This window comes from Crocuta crocuta, unplaced genomic scaffold, assembly GCF_008692635.1.
Source record: "Crocuta crocuta isolate KB4526 unplaced genomic scaffold, BGI_CrCroc_1.0 scaffold130, whole genome shotgun sequence".
Taxonomy (NCBI): Eukaryota; Metazoa; Chordata; class Mammalia; order Carnivora; family Hyaenidae; genus Crocuta; species Crocuta crocuta.
The window spans coordinates 3,000,670-3,010,426 of NW_027527920.1; the positions used below are offsets into that span (position 1 = coordinate 3,000,670).

Below are 9,757 nucleotides of genomic sequence, written 5' to 3' on the forward strand. Positions count from 1 at the left end.
GATGCCATTAGGGAACTAACTCATTTCGTCTTTCTACCTCCTTGATCCTTAGCTTATAGACGTTCATTTTCATGCTGTACCTCGTGTCACAAGTTAACTGCTGCACTCAAGATATCTAAATTTAGTCTTCTGCTATTCTTTGTATATATATATATAGTAGATCTTTTTATTGCGCCCTCTTTTACTTTCTTTTCTGAACTTTTTCAGGAAAAGTTTTGTTTTGTTTTCTCTGCTCAATTCTTTGTTTTCTTCTGACTTAACTTGCAGCCTACTATTTTAGTGATATCTTTCTGTCTCCTTCAGCATGGCTATTTTAATTCTGTCTGATAACCACAGTATCTGGAGTCATTGAGGGTTTCTGGGTTTTGTTGTTTTCACTTACATTGTCTTGTCTCCTTTTGTGCTTGGTTACCTTTGATTATGTGTCATACATAGTATTTGAAAAACTATTTATAAAAATATTTTGAGGGCTGAGATGATATTACTTTCTTCCAAGGCTTGTTTCCATTTTTTCTCTCAGGTTCTAGGGCACTAGCAATCTGGGATTCCTTTAACCCAGTTTTAGGAATTACAATTTTCTGGACCATTCAAATGACTTGAAGCTAGGCTACAACGTCCACAAAGACTGTTATTTCAGTTAAGTCTTTAAGGTTGCAAACATTAGGGATGCCAGTGTCAGGCATGGAAGTTTTACCAGGCAGCAGTCCATACCATTGCACGGGTCTGGACTCTGGTTTTTATTCTCTACCCCAGGGGTTGGCAAACTTTCTATAAAGGACCAGAGAGTAAATAATTTAGGCTTTGTGGACCATACAGTCTTTTGATGCAACAACCATTGCTGCCATTGTTCTTCACAAGAGCCACAGACAATGTGTGAATTAATGAGCTTGAATGTATTTCAATAAAGCTTTATTTACAAAATCAGGCACAAGGCTAGATTTGGCCCAGGACCATAGTTTGCTAACCCCTGCTAGAGTCTGTCAAAAGTTCTGCTCAGATTCTCAGCCACCTCTTCTTCAATTTAGGGTAGCCCTGAATGCTGATCTAGCCTCTCTTTAGTCTGCTCTGTTAAATAGCTCTCTAAGGCCTTCAAGAATATTTGGGGTTTTTTTATGTTTGGTCCAGTTGCTATCAGCAGGAGGTTTAATCTGAAATACCTAGTCTGGTATTATCAGAAGCTAAAGTCATATACGAAGTTAACCAATTTAACAGCACTGAGAGTTTTTCCCCTTTGATATCAGGAAGGAAATTTCTTGAGGTGTTCTCAGAGAATCTCTCTCATTGGCATTCCTTTGATATATAAATGACTTTTCCTTTAATGAAACTGACTTTTCAGAACATGTTCCTGTAGTCTTCCTAGAGAGATTGTACATTCCAGAGTTAAAGTTGTAGAGTAGTATTGTCCATCAGAACTTTCTGTGATGATGGAAAGTTCTGTATCTTGAACTGTTCAGTATGGTAGCTATTAGCCACCTATGGCTATTGAGCACTTGCAATGTGTCTAGTGTGAATACCAAACTCAAATTTTACTTTCTTACTTTTATTTAATTTTAGCTAATTTAATTTTAAATAGCCATGTGTGGGTAGGTACTTAGTTTGGAGTGGATAAAGCTTATATTAAATGAAGAATCTACTCTTAGTGCAAAATGTGTTCTTACAGTCTCGCCCACCAAAGTGTCCATTTTCTAGTGCTTTTGCAAGAAATAGTTAACCTGAATATGTTCAATGGACAGTAGTTTCTCTCTAAATATCTTAGGCCTTGCAGAATGTTTCCATGTATACCTACCATTCACCTGGTGTGATGGAAGTATACTTGCTATCCTAAACAGGCCACATAAAACTAATGCAGTCACTCAATTTAGTTTCTAACACATATTTTTCTTTGCAGGGAAAGGGGAGACTTCGTCGAGGAAACTATCCAAGTCCATCCTCTCCTGTTATAGTTCGGTTGCCCTCTATGTCTGATGTGCCAGAAGAGACCTTGACTAGTGAAACAGCTGTGGAGACTGACATCACAGAACAACAGCAAGCAGCTATGCAGCAGGAGGAGAGGGTACTGACTGAGCAGATTGAGAACCTACAGAAAGAGAAGTGAGTTTCCAGGAGGAAAGGGAACGAATGGTTATTACTCATTGCTTCATTCTGTGCTTTCTTGATTTTTCCTTATTTATTAAATTTCTCTCAAGTGTGAAGCACTGTATCAGGTGATATAGGGCACGCAGGGAAGACAAAAACGTGTTGCCTGGACTCAGGTAACAGCGTGAGACTTGTCACCGTAGTGAAGGAAGCTCCATGAGCAGGGAGACCCGAAGCTGCTTGTGTCAGTTCTGGAGATGCTAAGCTGACACACTGGGACAAGGTGGTCAGTCTTAGCCAGGATTCCTGACCAGTCTGAGACCAGCCTCACTGACTAAATTGTTGTTTGAAAGGAGGAATAAGGATTCCTAGGTTAACACAGATGCCCTTTCAAGAATAGGTATTACTCAGAACTCTCTAAAGTAAGATCATTGTCTGAAGATCAGTGTAGAAATGGGGCCAACAATTAGATGGTCAGGAGCTAGGATAGATAGGCAGCAGCTCTAGTGGGCACTGGGATACTAGGTAGGGAAATTGGTTGCAATTTAGGAGAGAGACAAATAGTCAACTGCCCTCCACCGTCACTGGAGAAAGGTAGGTAACAATAATACTACATTTGGGGGGATAATGTGCATATGCTGTGGTTCTTTCTGAAGGTACTATGTACTGGTTCTGGTTGACAAAAGACTCTCAAGCTTTAAGGGAATTTTTGTTCCTGAGTTCTACCATCCCAAGTCTGAGAGCTTGATGCATTAGGGGACATAGGAGTCTGTGAAAGTACTTTTTGCCCATCAGGACTGATTCTAGAATTTAGGCAAGCTAAAGAAACAGCTGGGGCTCAGATATGCAGAACATGATAAGGCTGAAGTAGTATACATTGACCAGGGGCTAGCTATTTGATGTAAGAATGATTTGAAAAGAGGACCTAACTCAGCTTTGATGAAAATGGTATTGGAAGTATTGAAGGATGAGCAGTTCAAGCTTGGCAAAGTGGAATCAGAGCTAAGAAGGCTCTGAAGGAGAAGAGACTTGATGACAAAGGGAGTGAGAATTAGAAGGATAAGTAGGTTGTTGGCCAGTGTATTTCCAGGTGTAAGGTCTGCCCATAAGAGAAAGTTGCCCACATAATGTGGAGGAAAGGTTGTTAGAAGTAGCAGACACAGAGGAACTTTGGTCTTAGAGGACTGAAGTGAGCTTTTACAAAGACCTTAATTGACATAGATCTGGGTGACTTCAGACAGTAATGAGAAAGCAATATTAGGAGCCAAGTACCAAAGATTTGAGGGAATAAGAGGACACAACTGAGAGGCAGGTGGGTGACTGCTGAAGGGGAGCAGAAAATGCTGTGGGTGAAGGCAGCATAAGCTGCAAAGGACAGAAAAGATCAGTCAGCATTTTACTTCATCAGAGGCCTCTCTTGTGTTTAAGGTGAAGATATCATCTGTAGCATAGTTAGTGCCTCTTTCATGGAAGATAGTTTAAAAGCTGGAAGGAATCTTAGAGTTTATCTCATTAAATCTTTGTTTTGTGAATGAGGAAGCTGAGGTCCAGAGAGAGGAAAGTACACTCCTGATGCATTACATATGAGTTTAGAGTGAGTTTAGAACAGATCTTTAGAACCCTGATCTGATGATCAGTCCCGAGTTCATTTTACCAAAATATCTTATAGCTGCAGCATCTTTTCCTACCTCACTCTTTGCTCTGTTATAGGTCCCAGGCTTTGCTGTTTTAAGCCTTCATTATTACTGTGGCTTCTGGATCTCTGTCACCACCTTGGTTGAGAACAGTAGGAAATGTGACTGCTTTTGCTACTTAAAAATTTCTTGCATCATAGGTCTTTTTTCCTGTTGTCTTTTTTCCACTTCTTATCAAATGCTAGTGAATTTCTTGATTATATCTTACAGGGAGGAATTAACGTTTGAGATGCTTGTACTGGAACCCCGTGCTTCTGATGATGAAACCCTGGAGTCTGAGGCCTCCATTGGGACTGCTGATAGCTCAGAAAATTTGAATATTGAGTCTGAAGGTGCCATCTCAGAGAAATCAGGTAAATGAACATGAGACCAAAGACTCCAATTTTTTTGTGTGAAGGAGTTATTCCCAAGCTAATAAGACAAAATCCCTTTCAAGAATGCCTAACCTATGTGAGCAGGTGACAGAGTCCTAAGGAGTTAAAATGTACTGATCTTCATGAAGCTTCCATTATATATTGTTCATCAGACCAAGCCTTTAATGTAGTGCAGTTTTTTTGTCAGTTTAATGTTTTCTCCTTGATTTACCACAGAGAAAACTCCATAGTAACAACACATGTTGTCTTACCTGTGATCCATGTTCTGAAGGTGGTTAGCAGGCGTTGCGTCCTGCTGAGAGATGGACTTGTGCCAGAGGAGGTATTTAACCACCTGGTGTGTCTCAGGGAGGCAAAGAATTACTACATATCCTAGCAGTTTTTTCAATGATAGTGACAGTTGTAGGCCTCTCCTAATGGCAGAGTCGAACTCCAGACTTCTTGGAGTTGACTCCGAAATGACCTACATAGAAATGGATAACTTCTCGAGTTATGACAGTGCACAAAGTAGGTCAGCTTGGACCCTTCAGACCTCAGCCCACCCAGTTTCACGTGGGAATGGTGAAACTGATTCATTATGGGATGATTTGCTTTAGAGGAAATTGTCATTTATAGCTTTGATTTCTTCTTTGAATTAGAGAGAAGCTTAGCCCTTAGCTCCCTTAAGGCAGCTGGCAAGCCTGAACCTTCAAGCAAGTTGCGAAAGCAGCTAAGAAGGCAGCAAGACTCTTTGGATTCATTGGACTCTTCAGTCTCTACTTTATATTCGTCTAGCACTGCATCTTCTCATGGGACCAGAAAACGATTTCAGATTTATTCTAAATCTCCATTCTACCAAGCTGCCTCAGCTGGGGAGGTCCTGGGAATGGAAGGGCCATTGGGCCAGACCAGATCCCTGGAAGACAGGCCTCAATTCATCAGCAGAGGAACCTTCAACCCTGAAAAGGGCAAACAAAAATTAAAGAATGTGAAAAACTCACCTCAGAAAACCAAAGAGACCCCAGAAGGGACAGTGTTGTCTGGCCGCAGGAAAACTGTGGACCCAGACTGCAGCTCCACCCAGCAGCTAGCACTTTTCGGAAATAACGAGTTTATGGTCTGACCTGGCAGCTGGATGGCCCTTCACGGCTACAGAGCGGTAAACACGTCTCACCTTTGGGGCCTCTTCTCATCGCCGTGTCCACGACAGTGCATCGTACTGGTGGTCCTGCCTCTTGCCCAAGCGTACAGCTGAGAACTTGTGTGCTCGTTTCCTGGGCCTCCTGCAGAAACAGAAAAGCCCCTTTGAAGCCTGCTAGGGATGGTGCCGGCTGTGCCTTGGCTGCTGTATTTGACTGGAGATTTCACCAAACAGAGCCACCAAGGACCCTGGGGATTTGGGTCGGTTGTGGAGGTCTTTGTAGCTGCCTCTCCTCCATCCTCGTTTCCTTCCCAGAGGTGGGTGTTGAACTGGAGGGGACATGGTGGGCCTGAGGGACCCACTGATATCTGACATTCTAAGAAAACATATAAATCTTTCTTAACCATGAAAGCAAAAGCCTTTGGGTTTATTTTGGGATAGTTAGGAGCTGGAGCAGAATATAATTTTTTTCCAGGGATTTATAAACAAAAAGCCTAAGCCCTCTATTTTAAGATTTTTGAGAAACACTCTATGTTATATTCTGGGGAAAGTAAAAAAGTAATTGTTTTCATGAAGCCATCAGAGCCTGTCTCAGACATCTGGTTACTTAAGGAAGAAGAGAGTACATGTTTTGTTTTGTTTTTTGATGACGTTCAATGTCATAATAATCGATGCTGGTTTCACTCCTGGTTAGTTCCTGCCAAACACATTGCATGGGCTAAAGTTTCAGTAGCCTACTGTTCTCATATTTCCTGGTCCTAGGATTAGGTTCCTCTAATTTTTTTTAAATGTCTCATCAGGGACATGGTGATCCCTAAACATGAGGGTTTCATCCTAATCCACCCAGGCTTTTCTCTTTGTGTAGATTAAATCAAAGATCACAAATGAACCTGTTGATCTGCTGGTGGATTTCCACCACAAACTCAGACAAATAATATGACCATTTAATCACTTCTCCCAAAACATTCATACACAACACTGCATGAATAAGTGTTAACAGAAAGCTGCCAAAAGAAATAAAGTTTTTAATATAACCGTCTAACTATTATCTTCTTTTCCTCAGACCATCAGTATTAAATAGATGAAAGAAAAATCAAGGACTACTTGAAGCTATTTTTGTTAATATTCTGGTTACTGAAGTTTACTGTAAATATATATGTATAGTATGCATATTTCTTTTTAACTTTATGCTTCCCTCCTCCCTGTGGAATTTCTTCCCACAGATTAGGGGCCACTGGATAGGGGTGAGAGCCACTATCCCTGGGCTGAGGGAAAAATCAAACCATTTTTTCACCACTGGGTGTCTCCGTACACCTGAGCTACAATAGTATTTTAAGCTTCTTAGCATTTGTGGGATTAGAAATCTGTTTTTGCTATTTATAATATATGGAAAATGAACATGATACCCTTTCTTGAGATAAGTATGTGAAAATGTTTATTTTTAAAGTTACTAAATGCATCTTGTCTAACTACCACATGCACTGTTCTGAAAAAGAGCCTCCACCATCTGTAACCTGAATTTTGGTTATTCTTTCTTTTCATACTTCTTTAATTTGAAGTTATGGAAACATTTAGACTTTTGTTAAGGCAGAGTCTCTCCTGTTACACAACACTGAACCTCATGTCACTGCCTCAGCGGTTACGGTCAAGCCCCAGGGGTCAGACTTGGAACATCATTCTGAGTGGCAGCTAACGGTAGCAGGAGTCTTACCTCTCCCTGGTTTGGTTTCAGAAATGAGCTAGGGAAAGGCGTGTTTTTAAATCTCCAGAATGATGATGGTTGTGAGTAAATGTTAGATTTTGTATCCCGCAAACATCTGCCACCTTGTTCGTGCTGAGGAGTAATAAATGTAAAGCCTTTAAAAATCTGAATTTTGGAGAATCTCCTAGAGAAAAACCCAGCCCCTCAGCATGGTCATGTCCACCTGGGGTTGCTGGCACCCCAGGGCACCTTGCCAGGCCACACAGGTCTGCTTCAGGACTCCGGGGAGAGGAGCGTCCCCCTGGGCATTCACAGCTACTCTCCACTTGCTCCAGAACATGAGTTAAATACCATACAAGAAAGAGATTACCCTTGTTGGATATTCCTTTGGCCCCGAGGAACAGCTTGGAGGACACATCTTGTCATACGTTCTCCCTTCTGAAACTTTGTAGATTTTGTTTGCAAAATAAGTTTTTGGCAGTTAAAAAAAAACTCATTATAGGTAGGTCACTTTATAGGAACTAGGCAATGGATGTTAAGAGACTATAATTTTTCTCAGGGACCTGAAACCTGAATTTGGATCAAATTAAATAAAAAATACTTGTTTTGCAGTTGGTAGATTTGTGGATTTCTAGTCATTTAACAGACTGCCAGAATGGAGGGTGATGGAGAGGAGACATCCACACAGATGTTAAGAATGGAGAGCAAGTGTGGGACCCTCCCTTTGAAGGAAAGAAAGCTTTTCTTCTCGTAGGATAACAGGTATTGTTGGCCTGATAAAGAGATGAAGCCATAATTCTTAAAAGCTGTCAGAACCGAGTGCTGTCTCTTCTTCCATCTGATCTTAACTGGTCCTCTACGCGGTTAAAGTTGTCACCACAAAGTGATGCTGTATTACAATCACGATGAAGATGTTTATCCTTAATATGTGTCAAAGTTGTGTTTCCTGTTGCTTCTCCTTTACCTTTCTTTGCTGTAAGATGCCACAAACAAAATCCCTGTGTGGCAATGGTGAGGCAGCCCCCCATTTGGAGCCCATACTCCAAAATACAGAGAAATTCTGTTCATATCACACATTCCCAGCCCCAAACAAAGCCTGGATATTCACTTCTCCCCATTAAAGCTGACATATCCTTTATCATGGAAAATGTAATAGAAGCAGAGAAGTATAATTTTAGGGTTACGTTGTGTATCATTAAGTGAGGCAAGTCTGTTTAACGGCAAGGATCAGGCAGGTAATATGCTTAATGCATTTCGTACTTCCTGCCATTTTATTTACTTTGCCACTCTGGGCTTCTAGAAACACAGAGAGAGAGAGTTCCCAGTATGGGTCTTGCACAGAGGGACCTGAGAAAAGGGGATGGGATACCAGAGCCCCTACCTTCTCAGGCTTTGGAAACTGGCTGCAGCTCTTACCCTGCTGGGACTTAGTGGAGACTTCTGTGTCCCATGACAGTAGGGCTGTGTTCACTGTCAAAGACAGAGGGCGGGGCCGGGGGCCTAGAAGCGTGCTGAAAAGAGGAGCTCCAGCACAGTCCTGCAGGCCCACTTCAGTGACCATGGGCCATGGTTTTCTAACTGTTAACTAACGAATGTGTACCTTTTACAAGCACTTTGGTGAACTAGAGAAGAAAGTATTCTCAGGATGTGTTCAAAGCTAAGAGGGTTTTAATTTTAAAAAGAAACACAGTCCAGATGGCTTTTCTGATCCTCCTCTCTTCTCCCCTGTGGTGGGAGCTAGCTAGGCCCGGGGCATGCGTCATTCTGTGTTGACAAGTATGTTCTGTCTGTCCATAGTTTTGTGACAGTTCCCCAGCACTGTCCCCCAACAACACCATGCTAGCCTTGGTGGTAAAAGTCCCTGATATTTGAGGAAGTCCTCTGTTCTTCTGTGCCCCTAAAATATTTCTAACCACTTTCCTCTGGAACCACTCCCACATTTGATTTGGTGTTAAAGGTAACAGCAAAATGAAGAATGTGGAGATGGATCTATTTGGTCTTGTTGGTCTCTTGGTTAAAACTGTTTAAGGGGCCTGTCACCTTGCTGTCCATCTATATACCTAATGCCTATTTATCAGCCCTCTTAGGACATATAAAAGTTGCACCTTTTGAACCAAGTAATTGTATTTACTAGGGGAAAGGTGTGGATTACAGATTAGTATTATATTATTTTAATGGATTTAAAGTAATTTATAAGTATGCTGAGTGTAAATTTTTAAAAGACTATGTATTGTAAAAGGACATATCCTGTGAAATATAGTATCATTTTACTGTTTAACAGAATAATTCTATAAAAATGATTTATCTCACCCACGGAACTGACTACATTCCTGATGTAATCGACAGGCACTTTGTAATTTCCTTTTGGGTTGGGTTTGTTTTTTGTTTTTTGTTTTTTGTTTTTTTTTTTGAGGTGGGGGGAGTAAGACATCATCTGTATGAAGTGCAGTTTGTGTCACTCAGAATATGCACTGTATAGCTACACAAAAGCAGCTTGATGAACAAATCACTCCATGGCTCATTAAAGAACAAAGCTTCCAGAAGCAGCAATATGTGTGGTTTGTTTTCTGACCATCCTGGCTCCCACCCCAACTCGTCCAGCCCCACTCCGGTGCTTTTTGTTTAAGGAAAGGACTGAGCGGTTGACGAAGTGCAGAAACTGTAGTACCAGAGCTCAACTGAACCCAAGTGAAGGGTGAGATTCAAGCTGTTAGGTTTCTGTAATGGATGCTAGCTGCTAGTTACTAAGACTTCCATTTCATCAGCCCAGAGCTAGGTGGACAGCCAAGAC

General features: G+C 41.4%; 1 protein-coding gene across 6 annotated transcripts in view; it reads left to right on the plus strand.

Annotated features, from left to right (window-relative positions):
- The window catches only part of MYO9A (myosin IXA), a 256,379-nt gene extending 246,863 nt beyond the window's left edge, over positions 1-9,516 (plus strand). For all 6 annotated transcript variants that reach the window (XM_077746199.1, XM_077746212.1, XM_077746209.1 and 3 more), the window contains 3 exons: positions 1,889-2,091; positions 3,981-4,123; positions 4,783-9,516. In XM_077746199.1, coding sequence (XP_077602325.1) covers positions 1,889-2,091; positions 3,981-4,123; positions 4,783-5,246 — 810 coding nt within the window. In that variant the 3' untranslated portion in view covers positions 5,247-9,516. The remainder of the gene's footprint in view (positions 1-1,888; positions 2,092-3,980; positions 4,124-4,782) is intronic.
- Positions 9,517-9,757: the final 241 nt, after the last annotated feature.